The following is a 22,581-nucleotide window of genomic DNA, read 5'->3' on the forward strand; positions in this document are numbered from 1 at the left end:
TGTAATGAGGTCTCACCGTATGGGAGTCGATGAGGAACGCCTGGTCCTCGCTGTCAATGCTCTCTAGGCTGTACACCACCTGACCGTACACACCCGAGTCTCTGTCCAAGGCAGTCATGTTGTATACGATGTACCCCACACTCACGTTCTCCGCCACCGTGAACACGGACGGGTAGGAGAGAAACTCGGGTATGTTATCGTTTTCGTCTAGCACTCTGAGCAGACAGTGGCGCTGGATGACAGCTGAGGAGACCCGTTGTCTTTGGCAACAATGAGGAATGTGAAGCTGGTTTTTACTTCAAAGTCCAGCTTTTGCTTCAGCGTTACTACTCCTACAACACAAGGACAATAACTGTGTATATACTGTTCACTCCAGTTCTCTCACTCTGGTTGTGCCTCACTTAAGTCATAATCACGGACAGTAAGAAAAGACTACCTAGAGCTAATTTAGAGAAATCATGAAAATTTTTGAAAAATGCTATAAATACTCATTTGTTTTCATGTGAAACAATAACAACCATTTGATCCTAACGCCGACAACACACAAGATAATTTTAGAAAACATCAGAACACTTCCACAAGTTCAGACCATCCTACAAATCCTACAATATTTAATGCAAGGAAATCGACTTTCACCCATGTCTAACATTAGTTATGCACATCTACCGACCTGTCGAGGAATCAATGTTGAAAGAGTTCACGCCGAGTGTATCTTGGCTGGCACTAGCTAGTTCAAATCTGATTTCTTGACCTCGATCTGCATCCGTGGCCTCCACACGCAGGATAGCAGAGTCCAGAGCTAAGCCCTCGGAAACGTTCGCCCTGTACTGACTACTTGGGATAAAGGTCGGGGCGTTGTCGTTGTAGTCTGACAGGGTTATGGTCAAGATGGCTGAAAAAACAAAAATAATGTACCTTTGTTGTGTCGAGTGCCAGAAACTATGTCAGATTTTAAGAGCCCTCGAAGGTATTACCTAGGATGGAATGAGGTCTAAATTCCATTTGTACATTATTTTTATAGGGGAAGGGGGCAATGAAGTGAGACTGTGTGCGTGGAAGGGTGGGCTGTTTATGTGTGTCGTGTGCATAAAAACACGCAAAACTATGTAACGACCCAGGGGTGGAGTAGCTTAATGGCTACCATCGAAATTTGTCAGCTAACCGACCTGTCGCAGACTGCTGTGGTGGTTGGACTGCTTTGGTGTCTTCCACCAAGATGGTGACAACAATACGTTCTGCGGTTTCTCTGTCCAGCACTGACGCAACGTAGACAATGCCGCTGGTGGAGTTGATGTCAAAGTATCTCTAGAAAAACAAAACACCTGCAAAGCTCTCATTGCCGTCCGTACCTCTGGCTTATAATAATTATTCTAGAATGTCATTTCTTAACTGACTTCAAATCACTAACTATAAGAAAGATACATAATTAAAAAAAAGCTCACGGACTGTTCAAAATATTACAAACTTCTTAGAAATTTTTTCCACACACCCTCTACTGGAAGTAAAGAAGAAGGCGTGAGAGCAACTACATAACAATGAGTCTAGCTAGATGGCTACGACTACTTCAGCTATACTGATAATAAAACAACGGTTGCTGTCTGTTCCATGTTAGCAGTCAAGCTACCGAGTGTTGGCGGGTGGTCACCCTGACATACATCAACACCCTTAGCTGCAGCGTCGATCTTTCTCCCTCGTTCATCGTACGCCAACGTCAGATTGCGCAGACAGCTGTAGCGGAGACTGCTGTCGTCGTCGCTGTCGGTGGCGGTGTAGGTGAGCACGCTGCTGCCCACAGCCAGGTTCTCGCGGACAGTCGTACTTCTGACAGCCTCGCTAAACTGTGGCATCTCGTCGTTGACGTTACCCAGGGTGATGGTGACGTTGCAGTAGCCAGTGAGAGGGCGGTTGCCCCTGTCCGTGGCTGACACCGGAGAGTGTACTGACTTTTTCCTCCCTGTCCAGTCTCGCTCCAGTCTCCACGACGATCTCTCCAGTCTCGAAGTCGATTCTGAACTTGTCCAGCGCGCCGCTGTCGATGCGGTAGAAGGAGTTGTTGTTGGGGCTGGTGCCATCGCCATCCGTGGCAGTGACTGTGACAACGTGGGTGTCTACCAGCAGAAAAGAAAACCTTCGATTACTGATTCCTCACCATGTGTTAATCACTTGGAATTCGTGCTTGACATCCACATTCTCTAGGAGCCATTATATATATATATGTGTGGGAACGACTGGCTGTCATTAAACAAGGTTTTCAAGTTGTGTTTGTATGTTTGCGAATGTTGTATCACAGTTTCCATGGCTTTCATGGCAGTTTATTGCATTCCTGTTGCTTGTATCAACAAACCTTCAGCAGAGTTTTCCATAATCTGCACGGCATAAAAGGCTGGACTGAACACAGGGGCATAATCGTTGACATCCTGAAACACACGTTAAAATGTATAATCATTTATCTCCCTTCCCTTCCCCTCTACATATTCTTTAAAAAAAGAAGTTTCTAACGAAAATAAAAGCAAACTGCCTCTTTCAGAAGTTCATTTATTGGAATAAAGCGGTAAATTTTTATATTTCATTTTTAAAAAAAAACCAACATATATTACGATGATATGAACAGATTTGACAGTCTAAGGAATTCGATGATGAAGACGAGGTACAATGCATGATCCCTCACCTCTACGGTAATTTGGACAGATATTACAGACGATTTCTGCGGTGTTCCGCCGTCGTAGGCAGAGATATTTAGAGTAATTTTCCCTTTCATGGACGGATCCAGACGTTCGTAGTCGAGTGGTCGCACCAGAGTTATTTCCCCGGAAGTGCTGTTGATGGTAAAGTTACTCTCGAGGCCTGGAGGCGTTTGAGCGATGCGATACCGAACAATGCTGTTTGGTGTGTTTGGTTCGTCATTGTCCACTGCCTGTACAAAGATGGGTCAAGGATAGCATCATCATCATCCTCGTCATCATTGTCTCATCGTCAATAAACATATGACAAATGAGTACAAAAAAAAAATTCTGAAAAACAATTTCTATAAAATAAAATATTAAACCAATAAAGGATTGTGCCATCAGACAGTTTCTTTTAATTGTGGAAACCGATATCCATCCGACGAGTGACACTAAAACGACAGACATTAATGCCTACTTCAAACCTTTGTTCCATGTATTTATTGGCCTTTATACTTTCTAGTTCATGTCCTGCTTGTGTGTTTGTTTGTTTTTTCAATTCCTGTATAATATCTTAGTTAAATTTCTCGGGAACAGCTTTCAGAGAAAGGCACTCATGACACACCTGTAAAATTAGGGGCCTCATGAAGTTCTGGTCCCCCTCCTTCACCACCCCCTCGTAGTCACTGCGCTGAAGAGAGGTGCATTGTCATTGTCGTCAGTCACAGTTATCTGAATCTCCACCGGCGTCCTCAGGCCGCCGCCATCTTTGGCTTCCGCCGACAGGAAGTACTCACTGGTTGTCTCCCGGTCCAGCGATGTAGCTAGGGAAATGACACCTGTGTTTGGGTCTACTGTGAATCTGGAATGTTCAAGTCCAACTAAACATGAGAACTTTTCCAGTTTACATTTTAGTTTACAATTACATGCACATTACACGATGTACTTAATAATTATAGTATAAATAAACAGTACATAATTACTAATCAGTTTAATTAGCATAAATTCATAGATGAATATTAAAGTCGCCTTTGCTGACTTCGTGCCAAACAGGAATCTTCTGGAACACTTTCTGATTACATGGCTTCAGTCAGCTCTGAATAGGACAGTTTTATTTGTAAAATCAGTTTTCACTTACTGTCCATTTCCTCCGCGAATGGAGTAAGTAATTCTTCCATAAGAATCAGAATCCATGTCTGTTGCCTGTTTTAAAATACAAAAAAAAACTAGTTTAGTATTCCGCTGATCCTTAGACAAATGTTTGCTTATTTATTTATTCTTTTTTTCCTTTTTCATGTTTTCTCTCATTGATGTCCTATATTTTCTCCTTATTTCATGGATTCGGTGTTTTTATGACAATACAGATTCTAGCTAACCTATCGTCTAAAATATTCTACTATGTTCTCGACTTGCAGCTCACTTCCCACTCTTCAGACAGTGCAGTAACCTTGACCTTCTTTGACCATTGAATAATCTCTCAGACATACTGCCATCCCACGTGACTTACCTGTATGTTCCCTATTCTGCTCCCAACAGCCGCGTTTTCCATCACCCAGAGATGATAACTGGAGGCATTAAAAACCGGAGAGTTGTCGTTCATGTCCTGTATGCTGAGGGTCACTGTGGCCGTGTTTGATCGCCTCTCGGCTGTCTCGAGCTCACGTGCCACCACCTGCAATCATTGACTTCAGGAGCAAGCTCGCCGAAGTAAACAGCCCCGCCCAGAAAACAGCTCCATAAGTGAGCATTTATACCAAAGAATATGGTAAACCAACGTTGATGACATGTGAATTGAAATAATGTTGTAGTTACATAATAACTGAGACAGAAATCAGTGTAGGGATTTTTCCTGAAAGTGACAGGTACTCACTCATATGTAAGGAAATTTTGCTGCTTTTGAGTGAGCGCCCACAAAATGTCACAATGAAGAATGAAAGAATTGAATATAAGTATATTTTTCTAGTTGTTTCCTATGTAGCCCCACGTACTTGAAATAAAATCTGCTTCGTCTGCTCATAGTCAAGGACAGCTGAGTTATTGACTTGTATCAGTACAGTGCTCTCGGAGTAGACTTCCTGTGGGATGACTGTGAAGTCTGTATACGGTCTCCCACTCTTCTCTAGAGTCAGGGAAAAGTGACTGTTCGTTCCCTATCAGTAAAAGAAATGAACTCATTATCATGTTATTATTATTCTCATCATAAATATCAGCGGAAGCTGTGATAAGAGTAAAAACAAGTTGCAGTCAAGCAATATTTGTGTGGATGATGTTTGGACATATTTCTTCTAGTGGTAATGATAATGTAGGCTGTTATTTTAGTAAGAGTAATGTTTGAGAAAAAATAAATATTTTCTTGCTGCTGCAGTTACAGCAGCAATGGGTTGGCACTTTTATATACAGGCAGAAAGGGTCATGCTCACCTGGTCAGCGTCTGACACCCTCATGACGTTGCTAGGCGACAGGAAGGTGATCGGCACCCGACCTGCATGTTCTCCATGATGCGGGCGGTGTACTGTGATGAGCTGAAGACCGGAGCGTTGTCGTTGATATCCGCAACCGTCACCGTCACCAGGGCATTTGCTGTTGTGGTCCCATAATTCATCTGGCCTGCCGGAACTATCTCTGTGGCCTGCAAGGACATAAACATCGCACAACTTTACCATAATATTTTATTTTGTATGAGGATAATATTTTCTCTCTCTCTCTCTCTATTTCTGTTGCACTCTATTTACCTTTGACTTTGGTAACTGTCAGTTTCAATTTGTGTGATTCTACTATCTTGTTTTATTTAATTTTCTATAACTCCCTTTCCCATCCTAGCATGACTTTACAAGGAAAAAGGCCTCCTAGAGAAAATATCGATCACATGATGTACAGATAAATGCAAACACATCTTCCACTAAAAACTGGCATAAGTTTTATAACAAGCAGCAAGGTTTTATATGATCTTTAATGTGCAACCCATTCATCAGATAGTTCAGTGATCTTGCCCAGTCTTTGCTTGATGAGTCTTCTCTCAGACCTGGTATCACTCCGCGTGCAAAGGAAGGCCACTTACCTGAGTACCTATCGTGTGCATACCTGTACATACATGGCAAACACTCCTCCATTGCTGGACATGTCGGCAGAGTCGCGGTCTAGGATCTGTCCAGGACCTAGAGTAATCCACCCGGTTGAGCTGTTGATGGCGAACTTGCTGTAGTCACCTGTAGGAAAACTTTCGTATGAATACTTTCGCCTTAATTTACTTGGCTAGATACAGCAATATGCGGGGGTTAAAAGTGAAGCAACTGCTTTTAAACAAAAGAGAATCGTGGAACAGAAATCTGTTATATGCCATGAGATTAAGCATGGAGAAGTTTACTGAGAATGAGGTAAGCAATACTGACTGCTTTGTTTCTGTCCGTGATACTATCAAACTATAATTACAAGCTACCTTTAATGAAGCTGTAGGATAAGGCATTGGGAATTCCTCGATCTTGGTCAATGCCCGCCACTTGGATCACTTGTGTTCCCTGACCAAAAAAAAAAAAATTACATAACAAAAACTTAGAGTTGGTACATGGCACAGACAAGATGGAGGTAAATGCATTATCATGGCATACTCACAGCTGTGATGTTCTCGAACACTCTCTGTGCATAAGGCAGGTTGATGAAGATAGGGGGCGTGTCCTGTACGTCCAGAACAGTGACAAAGAAGTCGGCCGGAACTGCCTTCAAGCCATCCCCGTCCTGGTATCCCAAGGTGAGAACAATTAGAATTATAACAAGGAAAGTAAGAGCTTTTAAAGTCAGAGCTATTGAAAACAACACAATGGAAATCAGCCATCATGGTGACAGACTTTTAGAATCAGAGGGCTTAGGGTACGAGCAAGCTTAATCTTTCTCAGGTATGAATTGGAGATTGCAAGTTAGTGAAGATGATTTCGAAGTTAGCTTTTGCTATTTGTTTAGTGTGTCACCTGTGCGTTGACTTTGAACTGATAGAAGGTGTGTTTCTCGTAGTCCAGGGCGTTGATGAGGGTGATGGTGCCGTCGTATTGGTTAATAGTGAAGGTGCTCCTGTATCCATCATCGGCGTCCTGTCACAAACAACAGCGAGGCGATGAAGTGGAGCTTGCAATACAGTGTAACACTGAGAGCAGTTCTAGGTAAAACATAGTAACTTCACAACGTAAGCTATAAGGAAAATGTTTCATATTGTCCTATGGGAGAGTTGATGCATATGGCTCACAAGGCATCCTTCTCCATCCAACCTTTTCTTTCTTTGATAAATCGGGTACCCAATTTCTGACACAGTTGAGCCCATCATCAGGCTCTGAGGGCCTTTCTAAGTGTCCATTCCTTCAATACATTCATGAATCTTTCTAAAGTTTTCTCTTTAAATTCTGATCTAACTTATAATTATTTTTTCCTCGCGCATTATTTTTCAAACTATATTATTGTAACAGAGACTACCTGGTAAGTGATATGACTACTTAACAAAACAAAAAACAAACTCACCTGAGCTTCAGTCTGTAAAAGCGAAAGAAAGAAAATTTTGTTAGTTCAAGGATACTGAGTCCACACGAACATACCATTTTAATATCTTTTTATTCTTCCTCTGCTCACGTGCACACATGTGCAGGCTTCGCACGCACGCGCATGTATAAGAAATATATATTGTGTACACATGCGCTTATAGATATATACTTAGCACTTATATATATATATAGCCTTCTGTCGTCTGTTGGACATTATAACCTGTGGTACTCGTACTCACCATCATGGAATACGACACTGTGCCACCTCGACCGTTGTCGGGATCAAAGGCTTTTATACCTGAGTACACGACAGTGCCTTGTGGGATACTCTGTAATGATAAAACACATTCACCTGCCTTAATTTTCGTCACTGAGGTGTTGTGAATCTAACAGCCATACATCAAAGTAATGAACGATATAAATGATTGCTTAAATCATTAGTCATGGTTAACAAGTAATAACAACACATTAAAACACTCATTTCTACTTCTTCAATTATATAATTATATAAACTTGTTACTGTTCGATATGTACCACAATCACATAGGTGAATCAGGGATTTCAAATGTTTGAGCTGCTGTTAGAAATTATTATTAAACGCTTGGTCCCTGTTTGTTATTACTAATATTGTGTCCCTCTTAAAAATTTCAGCAATTCGGCTTCTTAAAAATCAGGTGTTGAAATCGAGACCATTCACTTCACAAAAACAACCCAATACTATGGTGACTGAGCCGACAAGGTAAGTACAGGTGCTAGAGGGACGATACAAACCTCGTTGACTGTTATTTTGTAAGGCAGATTTTTGAAGAACGGAGGATTGTCGTTGACATCAGAAATAAACAATCTGACTTTGGCTGGAATCTGATGAGAAGAAAGTATTTGCTTTGTTAAAGTGTTATTTTGTAGAGACCTGTTACAAGGAGACTATTTATATGACTATCAAAACTAAACACTGTTAATGTGGTATCTGAAGCGTGACCATGCTGAAAATGGTAAAAGTATTTGAAATTTTTATATTGAATGATGAATATGTCAAAAGTGGGATAGTTCTTCAGGTAATATCAAGGAAATGGTCTAAGAACTAACCTCGCTGGATCCATCCGAAATAGTGAAATACAGATTCCGATCATTCGGTTCCTGAAATTAAAGTTGCAAGCCTTTTACTATACGACACATTTTCTCTCGTGCAAATATGTTTTTGACAAACAATTCTATTAAATTAGATAGATGGCTTTGATTACAATTAATCAAAATATCCGGACATACACATGTTCTGTCTTTTGTGGTGACTCGCATTCAGGTATAAAGGGAGTCAAAAACAAGAAAATCCCAGTGTCTCTAATTAACTAATTCACAAACAATTTATTTCAATTCCAAACAATATTCCATTAATTTTCAGACTTATTTAGTGTACCCTAGTTTTAATGATATCAAAAGGAAAGCCACGCTCTTTTTGCTGCTTATACCTTCCCTGCAGCTTAAAAAGAAATTCAGTAGATAATTTCAGCTTCATGCCTCCAAAAAAAACCCCCCCCCCCTCCAACCTATGACCCTCTACCCACAAACTTGCTTATTGCAATCAAGCTGTAGATGTAACAGATACACCTGGACAGTTTAATGTCTTCTTTTGTGGAGGACAAGAACAGAACCGTACATAGTCTCTGTCGAGGATTTCCTTGAGGACGATGTCGACGGCCCGAGTGTCGCTGTTCACATTACGAGTGTTATTCAGGTACACGAGGGCTGAAGTCGCGTCGGTGGCAATAGTGAATGTCAGAGGCTGGGGTCCGTCTGAGTCCGAGGCAGTAATGTTTCCGATCACAGTTCCTGGAAGAAGAAAAGTATCACAAAGACGGAAGAGGAAATTACTCAACTGTCTTTTGCTATTTCAGTAATAAAAAAACTTAGTTAAATGGATTTAACAGCACTTCTGCGATTTCAGTAATTTTCCTTATTTCAGAGAAATTGATCAATTTCTTTAATTTTAACTTTCATTGTGAGCTGTACACATACCAGTGGGTGTGTCCTTCACTCTGTATTATTGTTTGAAGAAATAAACCCGGTCGTGGTGGACTGTTTCCCATGACTGCAAAAGATGTAAATAAAATTTGTAACATTCAAATAAGCACATTTTCTAGGTCTCTGGCTCAGCACAATACATCCTCATTAGCGGTGATCATTGTCAAACTCTTCGGTCTTGTCTGCGACTGTCAAGGTAAAAATAAAAGCTAGGAAGGAAAAATGAAAAGCATTCAAGTCGAAAATAAGTGTACAGAGGCCAAACCTCTTACTTCGGCCATGGATGAGTTAGAAGGTATTTTAGACACAAATATTATTTCTCTCACAATCCATTTATCTCGCTAGCATATAATGATATAAATTTAGCTTTAATATGAACTTATTGGAGTCTCCCATGATAAAAATAAATCATCACCGTGGTGTGCCACATTCCATAACCTCCATAATTATGTTTTATTACTACATTAGGTACTTCGAGATACGAAGGTAACGAGAAAAGGTTATGTTAAAACAAGAGGATGAGGTTAGAGAAGGGAGAACAATCCATGCGTTATTTGTGAGATAAGAAAATGACAAGATAAACAAGGGATAACATTGATTATCTCACAGATTATGGGAAAAGATATCTGTTGCATGAAGCAATTTTTAATGGTTTACAGTTCTTTGAGCTAGCCACACAAGCTGTTGGAATAAGGTAAGTTTGCGGGTAAACACCTACACTTATTTACGGATTAATGCACATGCGCAAATGTAAACAAATACAAATAAAGCAGTTAAAGAGGTAATTCGTATACAAAATGTTCCGTAAATTATTAAATTAATTTGGTTTCCTATTTTTATTTTCAGAAAAAGTTGGGAAAAGGAAGACACTGCAAAGTGCAGTGACCGAAGTACTTTAAGTCAGCGTGCCCAGACCAGGACATGGGAGAAAGACTACCCATTGCCGGGTTAGTACAGGATGTTTTCCCGCCACCGACCCAGTCAAACATTCAGCAGTATAAGCAGTATTTTAACGGATTAAATGGGCTATTGCAGCTTTTAGATGGAACTAGTGCTTTAAAAAAAACTCAAAAATGCTACGCCCGATGAGGGACTTGAACCCGCGACCCTCAGATTAAAAGTCTGATGCTCTACCGACTGAGCTAACCGGGCTCACATCATAGGATAGTGTTGTTGAAGATCATGTTAAGTGTTTTTACTACTAGGCGATTTTTGGATCCTTGGGAGGAATAGAAAGGATGAAAATGGTGTAGGGGAAATATTTGGGTAGGTGCGTGTGTGGGTGGGTGGGTGGGAGTGGATTTGGCAGCGGTACTCTCAAGGGACCTAGGCGGGATTATCCACTTGCCACCGTCGTTTCCCGTCAAAGCCCCGTTTGTCTGCCGCATCCAAACTCCGCATGCACCCCTCACCCATATCTTACACCCCTTTCCCCCTCTAGTACACAGACCGGCACACCAGGCAGAAAACACTCAACAGCGTTTTCAAAATCTCATCGTTTCCTCACTTCAATTGTATGTATGTTCTAACCCTCGATCTTTATAAATACATACAGTAAGAGGCTAGAGATACGATTACATGATTAATTACTTCCAAAAAATGTATATCACTAAACAGTTTAAATTATTAACAGCAAGCTAGCATCATGCAAAAGCGAGTTGCAAGCGGAAGTAGCACGTGCTAGGGAAAAGGACGGCTGGTTAAAACAATTAAAATTGAACATTACACACAAAGCAGTACAATATTTATATACGATATCATTACAGCCACTGTTATAACAATTATTTTATGGCATCTTTCAGTCGGCGGTGTTTTACTTTGGGATCGAAATACGAAAAATCCTTTAGGTCTGTGCGAACAAAACCCAGCTGGCCCTGTGTGTCAGTCACACTCAAGGGAAGAGCGTGCGACAAGATCACGTGTCAGATGACCAGCGAGGTCCAGCGTGGCAGAGGGCGCGCTGAGTAACAGCCACACAGGCAGGTCATGCCCAGTCGCAATTTCCGTACTTATATAGACGAATAAAAGTCTTCGTTTTTCGTTTTTTTTTTAAATTAATTCGAATAACACATTTCGGGTGCTAAGTTTCCACAGTTATGTTTATGACGATCTTAACAGATGGCATGATAGTCTTCATTAACTCTCATTTGAACTTATTTGTATTTATTAAAAATATTTGATTTACAGAAAAGGAGGATAATAGGGGCTGATAATCCTTTTCCTTGTCTCTTTTCTTCCTTTTTTATTGCTCTTTTCACATATTTTATTGCTGGCTTGCTGTCTTTTCTTCTGTTTATTGCTGCTTCAATGGCTCGCACGGCTACTTATAAGGATATTCGTCTGATGCTTCTGTGTGACAATGATGTTTTATAGTTTAATAGTAAATCCAGGCAAACCCATCGCGACAAGGAAAGTGAAGTTTCATTTTGGGAAAAGGCTTTATAAATATATTTATAGATTCTTCAAACCGAAAGTTTTATTTCCTCAAAGGCGGGAGAAGGACAAGATTTGTTGACACCTTGCACCAAGGTCTGATGGATGAAGACCTCACTGGCAGGGTCAGACCCTGTTTATCCTGCTGTTGACATGCAGTTAATGGCACAAACTATAGACAATGAGCTTCCTTAATGCGCGTGCAAGTGAGCATGTGACCACATGAAGGTGCAGGAAGAGCAAACATAGGGAATAAGAATGGCTTTGTTTAAGAAAAGAATGTGACACTGGCTTACCTTGTCCTCCAACTGTTAGGACAAACACAACAACAAGCACATCACAGACACTTCACATAAACCACCAGCATGCCGCAAACACAACATTAGAGTAAACTATTTTAGTGGATTACTTTTAAAATTATTTAATAATGTTTCACAAGAGCTGATTTAGCAAGAGGCCATCACATTTTATACTGACTCAAATATAATTAACAGGACTACTACTGCTAAAACATTTAGCTACTGAGACCAGTAAGTGTGGACTGACAGAAGAAGGCTAGCATGTTTTGCCTCATCTCTACGAAACATCGATAATAGAAGAAAAATGAGAAGTAATATCAAGATAGTATTTCTGATTCACTATTGAGTTAACAGACTAAATATTAACAACGAAACGAACTTAATTAAGACTGAGGTAGTGTCGGCCATTGAATAAAAATGTTCACATGTCTAAGGAAACTTTAAACGGATATTTCTGTTTATTTCAATGAGGTTTTTATTCCCACAACACTTTTTTTGCAATTAGCTCATCGACCAGCGCATGTCAGTGTCAAAATAAACATAATATGATTTATGAAAACACTCACCATGCGGGAAAGAGAACAGAGTGAACAGCAAAGCCACATTGTTGACAGTCATCAGCAGGTTGCTGTTCCGCAGCATCTGAAAAAATAAGGTTTACACATCCAAATGAATAAGGACAAATAAACAACTGTTAATATGGGCACCGTTGCTGTCTCAAGCCATAACCGAGCCACTTGAGGGTGCTGACACTTTCATTATGTTTGCACTAATTATAGCTGCATGGGTAGGTCAGGTAAACACGTGCAGCTCAGGTGTTGTGTATTAATCAAGTGTCCTTGACTATTTCACTTCCTCAAACTGCGACTGACATCAGCCACACCTGCAGCAAGGGTTGCTAGCCAAGGTACATACACTCAGACACTCACCTGTAAGGGTGGAGCGGTCATGGAACATGCTGCGCACGATGCATCAACAAACGAGTTTACTATTGCGCAGTCATTAACAGGAAGTCGAAACACGTTTATAATTAAACCTTTCTTCAGACCCCTGCTCTCTGCTTTTATCAGTAGAAATGTCTCACATGACAACTCTATAGATCGGTTCTTACCTGTCATCTATGCAGGTGAATGAATAATGTATGACAACCACCCCTGATTATTTCTTTTCTTCTGTTCTTTACCTGTATCTGCGTGTCACGGATGAGAGAACACTGGCGGATCACCAGCCGATAGAACGAGAATGATCGATAAACGACATGAGAATGTTATAGGAATGTACACTGACAGGATATGTACTGTAAGGATAGTCAAGAACAGGATTTAAGTCTTCTTAATGAATGTACAGGATTTACTGGACGAAGGTGGAGTCTTCCACATTTTAATAACTGAAAGATGAAGGGGAAAATTAAACCGCAAATATTTCTGAAACGTAGAGAGTTTGTAAACTTAATTAGTTTTACTAGTGACCTTCTTGACTACCTCTCTGTAGATATATAGGTAAAACTATAAACGATATTTTCTCCATGGAAACGGGACCAAAATAGCAACTTCCTCCTACGCTGGCGTGTTCAGCTCACAAAATATGACGTCATTGCAAACTGTGCACAGACATCCATGTTTTCCAGTAACTGGAATTCTCTGAGTCAGCAGTTATCTTGAACTTCTGCTGCCCAAGTGACTACTTTGCTATCGACATTCCGTTTCTAGGGACTTGAAATGTGTCGACAGCTCCAAATGGCAAGCAGTGGGGCAGAGATCGATGTTTCATCATGGCCTGGAGACGACTGCGTGTCATGTCCTGCTGGGATGCGACCCACAGCATAACTGAGGTTCTTGAAGAATTAATGATTCCGATCTGATTAAATTCAATAAGTATCAACCTCGAATTAAATGATGGTTTCCTCTGTCTTTGAGAAAAATGTACAAACTCACACACTCGCGCGTGCGTGCGCAAATGTATATATACATACACATGCATACATATATGTCATCCGCACAGTCAGAATAACATACAAAACTTTTCAAAAACAAAAATATAAAATGTGAAAACAAATACCTTTTGAAAACATGGCTTAATCGATTTGAGTTAATCATTCGCAAGTTTCAATTTGCAAAACAAGGCAACACCATTAACACAACCAGACGAACTAGCTTCTCTTCTTTTTTTTTTAGATATGCGAACAATTTCCTATCGAGCCTGTCCCCAGTGCTGCAGGGTCACCTGATCCTACAATGTTGGCTGGCACTACAGCGATAGTTGCAAAACAGGGTTTCGATTAATTATAAAATGTGCTTTTGTAACTCATTATACACCCCCGTACATGTAGTGATCCGGGTGACATTAACTTTACCTGACAGATTTTGTGAGTGATATCTAGGCTTGTATTCGTGGACACCCATGGGTAAAATTGCGAACTTGGGTGGGTATCCAGCTGAGCAAGTTGACACCACAGACAAGCTAGCTCCTGGTTCATAGATGTTGAGTAGAAGAAGTTACCTAACTGACAGGCATAACGGGTATTCTACTCAAAATTATCTGTTCAATAAAAACAGTTTTGTAGCATTAAGTCTGTTCAGGTTATTTTTAAGTGATTGCTTTGGTTGAACTGAATCAATCACGACCTTCCCAACATTTTAAGGTAGGCCTACCCCGAGTCCACGAATACGTGGTTGGAGCCGTTACCTCCTTTACCCGATAGGCTAACATGCTGGGTAAATGTACCTCATGGAAACGATCCGTGGGCTTCTGTTCATGAACATCACCAATTTTAGGGGAAAATGGCCCTGACTTGGGTAAGGAAGCAGCTGGTTAGGCTACTCCGACAGGCAAACTAACCCGATTCATGAAACATTTAGGAATTTTCCTAACAGCCAACATTATCAGAAAGGTGTCATTGCGCATGCGTTTTTCGGGGCAAAAGGGGGAGGGGAGGAAACTGGAAAAGTCTGTCAGAGGATAAGGTGTCATACACCTTAAAAAAAAAGAAAGTAAGCAAGAAGTTACGAAATTCAATCATTCATATCACTAGGTCAGACCTCCGATAAATACCGGTTGGAACAATGATTGAGAGAGATCTGCTGGGAGGTTTGCTCCTCTATCTCCGGTTAGCTGATCTCCCCAGCTCGGGCTGTGTAAAGGTGCTTCCTGAAAACTAACTCAGGTTATATCAAGTGCAGCAACACAAAACACATCGGTTGCTATGTTACCATGATGGTTTGTTGGTTGAGAGATTACGGGTGTTGAAACCATCGATTCCGTTTGCTACTTTCAATTTCCTCAATCGGTTTGCTCGTCTAACTGCTAATTGTAGCCATACTTGTAAAATCCTACCTATTGCCTCTATTCGTACTAATCAAAGTCACTTCTATGGCTTCGTTGGACTTACACAAACAGAGTTATGATGTAAATTATACTTTGGATACTGGTTAAAAGTAGTCAAGAAAACAAACACATACGGGTAATCTCTGAACAACTTCTCGAGAATGTGTGAAATTCTCCCGAGCACGTGCACGTGCAACAGACTGCGGCACTGAAACACATCTTGCACATGCACTAAGCCCACTGAGGTCGAAGCTGAATGATGGACTGAGGAAAAAAGCTTAAAGAGATAGAGAGAACATTGAACGAGGTGAGAGCGGAATGACATCTCGACAGCCAACATCCGACTGAACACAAGAACAGCCGGTTGGCCACGACAACTACGACCGGTCCTCGTTTGTGTGCACTCGATGCTACTGTTTCCTGCTTCCTCATCTCTTTCTCTCCCTCACACACTCACCGCGTGTCGTGCATGTCAGGTAACAGGAATAGCATGGACAGCAGGATCAATCGAAAAAAAATTGGGCCAGGATATGTTAAACATCTCGAGCGCTGAACTTCAGAGGGCCACGAAGAGGCATCACCCTCTTGAAATGTGCGAGTCTTTCAGTTTCGTACTTGAAGACCTTAGTTTGCTGTTAAACTGTCTTCACGTGCAGAAAGCAGACCGAGAGTATCAGCAGGAAGTGCACAGTGCAGTCAGGTCAAGATGTCTGGAGGGACCTTCCGACTGGAGCTGATTGCACTCTCTTAATACTTCACTTCTTTGTATCAGTACAAAATGAACCATAGCAGGTGGACGATTTCAGACTGTTTCTTTTATCGTTTCAAGCACTGAGACACATCCTCTCATAAAAGTCCTTTCATAAATAAATATGTGCATCCAATGCTGACAATGGGAACAAAAGAATTTAAAGAGGAAATGGCGTAGAGGCGATGGCTGATGTCTCGACTCAATTTGCCTGACTAACCGACAGTGAAACAAAGCACGACAACAATAAACACAAACAGAAGTGAGCCCACAATGCTGTAGTAAGGAAACACAAGTCACCTGCCTCTCATGTATACACGAGTGTTTGGTCCAACAAAATGTTTGCCATTGCCGGCGCCAGAGACCCTAAGGTCAGAAACACAACAACAGCCAGTCTGTGTCCTTGCGGCCATGAATATTTGGGCTCCATTGCTGTTTGGATGGCAAACTGGCATGGCCATGTTGCTGTAATCTCATCTCCACTGCCATGGTCTTCTTGCCTTCCAAAGCTTACGTTTATTCTAGGAAAATGAAGGATGGGGAAGCTATTTCTTGCCAAAGGGGGAAGATGTCCAGATGAAACAGGGATCGGCCAGCTATCGTAGCCAGTTACAAGGACATTCACTGGTTGCCAAATATGTGAGATGTCTTAGAATTCTGTCGTGCTTTTCTGGTTGTCACGAAATGTTTCATCCTTGCTGCTCACATAAAGCAAGATTTACATTTTTCCTAATAAAAATGCATGCCTTTATGTTGTTTTCATTCTAAGAACTTTTTGCCGTCCACTTGAGAGTTTCCTTGACTTACTTGGAACGATGTCAAGAACAGAGTGTGCTGCCCTTGAAGCTGCAAACATTTCCTGTTTGGAAAATAAGACTACAGGACACAGAAATATCCCTTATCACTATCTTGCTTGGTGATTCGCTGGTTCGGTTGGTAATTCGTATATTTTCCTAATAATGTGAGCTAATTTAAATCGAAGAGTTGAAAATTATTAATGACTTGACTACAAGTTGTTTTAATGGTATTCACAGGAACAACCTTTTAGACACAACATAAAAGATAAAGATAAGACATGTAAATTGAGGACTTCATTTACATTTCTGAAGCATAAAAGTTGTTTAGAGAATACAAGGTGGATGAACAAAGAATATACAAATAGAAACAGGTTTTCATTGTCCATGGAAAAGAATTTACCGCCATGAGCTTTCACCTTTGACCTTCATCTCCAAGGCAGCATGGTATTATAGGAAGCGATCCCATCATACTTGTCAAGGCTCTGGCATGTATTCGTATGAGCCAGGGACAGAGAAGGGAGGAGTCATGAGGTTACAGGTAAATTCCACTTGATGATACCCCCCTTCCACACACGCACACTCCGAGACTAGGAGGTCATCAGCAAGGGGAGAAATGTGGCTGGTCTTTGGTGAACTTGGCTGATTGTGACGATGGTGACTGAGTGGTCAGTGTGTGGGCCAACAGGTCGTCCTTGGAGGGCTGAAGGTAGTTTGATGACACACCTGCTGCCGTGACCTCCGGGCAAAGCACACACAGAGGAGACTTTTTCCTATCAACCTCGCGACTTATTCACTAACAAATTTACCTGGCGGTTTCATTTGACACAAGAAATAGAAATCTGGATGGGTATTATTTTAGGTAAGAGAAAGTCATATACACATAATAATACACAGGATAACGAAACAACAATAGAAATAATTCAACAATCACTTGAAAAAGAGTAAAATATAAAAATAATGTTAGTTTTATCAGTCTTTGTAGACTCTCTTAGTCAGATAAGAGTATTGGGGAAGGGAGGAGCATTTCTCCTTCTCCATCTCTATCTGTCTGCCTCTCTCTCACTCTTTTTCACGAGGGTGAATATGCACCCATGCACACCAGTCGCCGGTGCATTTGTTTGTGAGGACGATGTTTAGCCAGGTGTATCTCAAACTGTCTCGCTCATTGCCGGTCGTTAGGGACTGCCTGGTGCTGAGGCTTCAATCAGTCTTCATCGGCAGTTACCTGACAGGCCATTATAGATTCTGGTTGTCACGTGCCGGCGACAACGACCAGAAAATGATTAAAATGTGGCACAGCCACTCGGTAATCTGAGGGTGTGTAGGGTTTTAACTGACGGATACATCTGTCAATAAGGAGTCTCACTACTCTTCTCTTGTACATGGCCGATGTCATCTTCGGTGCACATCATGTTGGAATCTGTCTGTGTGTGTGTGGGTGCCTTCTTATCTATGTTTCAGTGTGTTCACTCCCTCTCTTTCCTCTTTTTTTCTCTGTTATTTTTCATTTCGGCTATTCCACAGAAGGCAATGTAAAACAACAGAGATATATACCCTATCAATAAAAAGCTATGTTAGAATAGTCGGTCACCTCTGCTGTTTCGTGCTTCACGAGGGTCTTTTATTTTCTTTTAATACTCTGGTCAATGCTGCTTACACTGTGGAAAATAGATATACCGGGTGGGAGAATGGGGGCGGTAGTCAGCTGGTAAGTAGACTGATGGGTGAATAGGTGGTTAGCTAACTTTTTTTTTTTTGTTTTGTTTTGTTTTGTCTGTGTGTTCGCTTGATAAAAGTCTCGACGGGAAGTCTGCCAGAGTGACAAGCAGTGTATTTATGGTAGTCTCCGACATGCTTGCTTACTTTTAATGAGTGTCGACTATACACTCCTTCAACCATTGAAGCGTGTAGCACCAGTGAGGATATTCCGGGTGTCAATTATATTCAAAGATTAGCGAACTTGTGTCAACAGACTGTTGCACATGCATGATACAGACCTTTACGAAAAGCAACTAACAATAATACACATGCGCATGGACACCACAAATGCATCTTTCCACTATGATCATCCCTGTCTGCAGACGGGCAGTATCTTAATACATCTTCATATCCATTTGTGTTAATTATCAAAGACTGTGAAAGAGCTTTATAGTATAAGCCATGGTTCAAAACCAACCCTTACTCCCAGATGGAAAGGCGGGAGTTATGACGCGGAAGTAAGTCGTTGGGGTGGGACAACATGGTGAACTCAAGAAGAATCGTCTTGGTTCCAAACTTATCAGGTGGTCTCCAGACCCCGCAGATGTTGCTTTTACTCCTGTAGCCCTAGTTATAAAGAGGTGGTAAAGGGATCCTGGGGTAGAGAAACGTAGTGTCCGAGGGATCTTATAACTTTAAAAACACGACTCTTTCTCCTTGAGTTCCTGAGTTTTCCACGGAGTAGGTGGGGAACGACTTACTCTCGCTTCATAGCTGAAGCTCCAAGAGGTCTCTGGATCGAAACTGCAAAGTCCACAAGTCTCGGTTGAGCGCCTTCAAAGGTTACGACCTTAGATGAACACTCGACATATCAGCTTAGCTACGGTTGCAGGCTTTTGCCGATATAAAATGAATAAACAGTAAAACCAAAAACAACAACAAAAAAAGACATACAGCCCGTGGTTTTCTTACTTCAAAAAACTGTCACTACCTTTACATCACCTACCCCCCACGCCTTCAATACACCATTACAAGTTCTGAGAATGTAACAGCTGGGACGTGTTCAGGCTGAGACCAGCAGCGACTTTGTTGACTGAAGTTTGTTGTGTAAACATCTCTTTGCAAGGTTGCGATGGATTCCGTAGTTATTCCGGCTTCTACATGACTGCGCGGGGAGGACTTTCTTTCCTCTATACCTTCTTTTGTCCTTCCTTTGCTTATTTATTCCTTCACTTAGCAAGTCTTGTTTGTCTTTTATTTCTGTGATTTTTACATATTCTTATTCATTTATTCACCGGGTAAGATTGCCTTATATTTTTGCTCAATTATTGTGTATGTGTATATATAGATGTATTTATTTAAGCTCTCTGTTTGAGCGCTATGACGAAATTCTGAATTGTTCATTGAGGCGAGACGGACTAAGTTGGATTTGTCGAGGCGCTACTTAACGAGGCGAGCACGAGACTTGACTGTGCACCTACCCTGTCGTGCCACGTTAAGCCTCGGCGCTTCGGTCTGATGGGTTCCTTTATGTCTAATACTCAAGCAGCGCAGGTAAAAATCAGTGTGGGAAAATAATGGTCTTCGTCAACATTGTACAGTTGAGTGAGTGACAGAGTAAGTGATCGGTTAGACTGTTTTAGCCAAACACTTTAGTGTATGTTACATTCTTGGAGTGACACTCATTATTCACACTGTTAGACTCCTCTTCCCTTCCCCGGATAATCAAGAGCAGGTAATTAGCAGTGAGGTAATTAGTTACTCTGGATTTATTTTACCTCATTCATATTATTTATGACTGTTTTGTCGGCTACTCTCTACGAGAAGAGACAAGGACCAGTTTCCCAATACGTGACAGACTGTACGGGTATGTAGAGGTTTTGCGCATGCCCAAAAGCAAAAAAAAATAGATAACGCAGGGATGAGGCTATGATAGTTTCCTGATTATTTGGAAATAAACATCTGGTGTCATCAGCGGACTGCACACTAACAAAAATGTGTTAATGACCTCATGAATGTGTATTGTGTGTGTGAGCACGCATTGTTGTGATATTCCTATCATTCTCAAACAGTTCTGAAAGCTGTCAGCAGCAGTCGTTGCATCGATTAGGGTGTGGCTGTGTACAAGCGTATGTGATGACATTGCCACTGTCGTCAGTCAATCTGTCTCCCTGTGCTGCATTTCCTAACTTCACATATTGTGAGTGTTGCCGAGACATTAAATGCTCACACATCCTTACCCTCATCACACAAACACACACACTGTCAAATCATGCAAAAGCTGTCACCTCTCGTAACTGACTTCTGAACAGACCATTCCTCAGTAAAAGACAAGAACATCGATAAATGTTGGAAAGAACAACGGTAACTGACTCCACTCACTACTACCTCTAGTGATACCTTGCTGAAGCATCCAAGCCTCTATTCCAGAAAGTCTTAAAATTTCTGAGCTTATTTTATACAAGGAGACATTTTCAAATACTAGAGAGAGAAGAGAGAAAGAAAGAGCAGAATATAAAGACAGATATAAAGAGAGAATAGAATAAACTAACAGAGGAATAACAGCATAGTCAACATGACAATTCTCTGTTATTTGTCATCATGGCGACATCACAGGAGATGTAAAACAACAAAGTTACTTACTGTTGTTTGTGGGAAGAGTCCGATGTTCCCAGAATGCTGTGCGTCTATGAAGACTATGGTTACCGCTTAATCATCTTTTTGATCATCGCCACAAGCTACAAGCTGCTGGTTCGCACGCGACAGGTAGACAGAATAAGCGATGTCTCAGGCTGCAGGGAGGAGGACAAGCGCCGTGCAGCTCACGTGCAGAAGCACAACACGCGCAACACGGCGACAGCTGCGTCGGTCGTCTGCTTCGAGCACAATCAATAAGCCTCAGCCAATCAGAGCAGCGCTTCACCGGGCGCGTTCTGTGGGTGGGTTGAAATAACGCTGGAGGCGATTGGCTGGTTGCGATTTGCACCTGTGTTATGTACGTCATAAAAGAAGCGTGAAAATAACTGTTCTGACCAGGTGGCTAGAGTGGTCAGTGTGCGTATCAAAGGCGGGTTGTCGTTCTACACTGTCGATGAAGCCATTCTGCGTAATGTTAGGCAGGTTTGTACAGGTTTAGGAAGCAGGATGTAAAGTTTATGAAAGCGATTAGAAATATGCCTGCCGCCTGTCTATAGAGGACCAAACACATTACAGTCAAAATAATGAAGTAAATGAACTGTGGCGGACACGGTGAGAGAGAGAGATAAGAAAACAGAGCGTTGATCAGGCTGTTAAGACAGGAGAAGGGGATAGAGGTGAGGGAGTGGGAAGGCAGATCATAATACCTATATATATATTCTCCCAGCACTCAGCGCTATATATATACTGTGCTTGGGAAGTCCCCTAGGTCGTATCCTGAACCTCCTAATTGTTTCAACGGTCTCTCTATGCGTTCTGCGTCTTGACTGTCAGACTTTTCTCCGTCATAAGCTTGAGATCGACAGATCGTATTTCTTGTATACATATTATATTGTCATCTCCACATGGTCGAGTCGCCCTGATACGTGTGAACGATATAAAGCTGTTGGTCGCCATGCTTACGGCCGCTTAGTCGCCAAACTACCTGCCCTCAGTAATCTCATTTCCTTGCCCACAATACAACGGAAATAGCCCTCGGCGTTAACTTGATCGAACTGCGTGGGCAGCAACATCTCGTGTTTACCGATATCCTCAAATAAATTTGTTTATGATGATGGCTGGAGTAATAAGAACAGGAAAAAACAAACATTTTTAGACCTTCGTTTGTGCAGACAGTTTGCATTCACAGATGTACTTACGTGTATATACTGGTTCTCACAAAGAGATACAATTGCATCAAACACTTATAGCTACTAAAGTAATTTCGATGAAACGCTTTATGAAGATGATTCTGTTGATGATAAATGTCGCAGACTTGAACTTGCTCTCATACTTGTACCTACATATGGGTATGCATACACACATACAAACATACGTATAAACATACTTGCACTAATACAAACTCGCATAAACAAATGCTCATTCACACAAGTGTAAAGA

General features: G+C 41.4%; 2 protein-coding genes and 1 non-coding gene across 4 annotated transcripts; all 3 read right to left on the bottom strand.

Moving 5' to 3' along the window:
- Positions 1-69: 69 nt before the first annotated feature.
- On the bottom strand, positions 70-2,913 carry LOC112558885 (cadherin-7-like). The gene is made up of 6 exons (XM_025229631.1): positions 2,669-2,913; positions 2,345-2,417; positions 1,656-2,108; positions 1,167-1,305; positions 671-892; positions 70-332 (listed from the first exon to the last, which is right to left on the bottom strand). Exons 2-6 carry the CDS (start codon positions 2,414-2,416, stop codon positions 208-210), a joined length of 1,011 nt encoding a protein of 336 aa, XP_025085416.1. The 5' UTR covers position 2,417; positions 2,669-2,913; the 3' UTR covers positions 70-207.
- Positions 2,914-4,673: 1,760 nt separating this feature from the next.
- Positions 4,674-21,409, bottom strand: LOC112558928 (cadherin-23-like). Of its 2 annotated transcripts, XM_025229696.1 has the most exons (15): positions 21,148-21,409; positions 12,504-12,579; positions 11,935-11,946; positions 9,200-9,272; positions 8,841-9,013; positions 8,273-8,323; positions 7,958-8,047; positions 7,426-7,515; positions 7,167-7,178; positions 6,626-6,745; positions 6,273-6,395; positions 6,100-6,178; positions 5,745-5,869; positions 5,084-5,292; positions 4,674-4,813 (listed from the first exon to the last, which is right to left on the bottom strand). In XM_025229696.1, the coding sequence occupies exons 8-14, from the start codon at positions 7,429-7,431 to the stop codon at positions 5,104-5,106; spliced, it is 654 nt and encodes a 217-aa protein (XP_025085481.1). In that variant the 5' UTR covers positions 7,432-7,515; positions 7,958-8,047; positions 8,273-8,323; positions 8,841-9,013; positions 9,200-9,272; positions 11,935-11,946; positions 12,504-12,579; positions 21,148-21,409; the 3' UTR covers positions 4,674-4,813; positions 5,084-5,103. The 2 variants fall into 2 exon arrangements, with proteins under 2 accessions (XP_025085481.1, XP_025085488.1); XM_025229703.1 differs by lacking the exon at positions 11,935-11,946.
- Positions 10,285-10,357, bottom strand: Trnak-uuu. The gene has a single exon. It is a non-coding gene; the product is annotated as a tRNA-Lys (tRNA).
- Positions 21,410-22,581: the final 1,172 nt, after the last annotated feature.

This window comes from Pomacea canaliculata, linkage group LG1 (assembly GCF_003073045.1).
Source record: "Pomacea canaliculata isolate SZHN2017 linkage group LG1, ASM307304v1, whole genome shotgun sequence".
Classification (NCBI taxonomy): Eukaryota; Metazoa; Mollusca; class Gastropoda; order Architaenioglossa; family Ampullariidae; genus Pomacea; species Pomacea canaliculata.

What these genes read in the sequence shown, in the direction of transcription:
- LOC112558885 (XM_025229631.1), bottom strand. Translation starts at nt 2,416, where the DNA reads ATGTCAACGATTATGCCCCTGTGTTCAGTCCAGCCTTTTATGCCGTGC. An exon ending in CTGCAGCTAAGGGTGTTGAT is followed by an intron (nt 1,306 to 1,655) that starts GTATGTCAGGGT and finishes TTGTTTTTCTAG; the next exon opens with AGATACTTTGACATCAACTC. An exon ending in CAACATTGATTCCTCGACAG is followed by an intron (nt 333 to 670) that starts GTCGGTAGATGT and finishes CTTGTGTTGTAG; the next exon opens with GAGTAGTAACGCTGAAGCAA.
- LOC112558928 (XM_025229703.1), bottom strand. An exon ending in AGTTCAAAGTCAACGCACAG is followed by an intron (nt 6,396 to 6,625) that starts GTGACACACTAA and finishes TTGGGATACCAG; the next exon opens with GACGGGGATGGCTTGAAGGC. An exon ending in TGTTTGCCATGTATGTACAG is followed by an intron (nt 5,293 to 5,744) that starts GTATGCACACGA and finishes ATGTCCTTGCAG; the next exon opens with GCCACAGAGATAGTTCCGGC.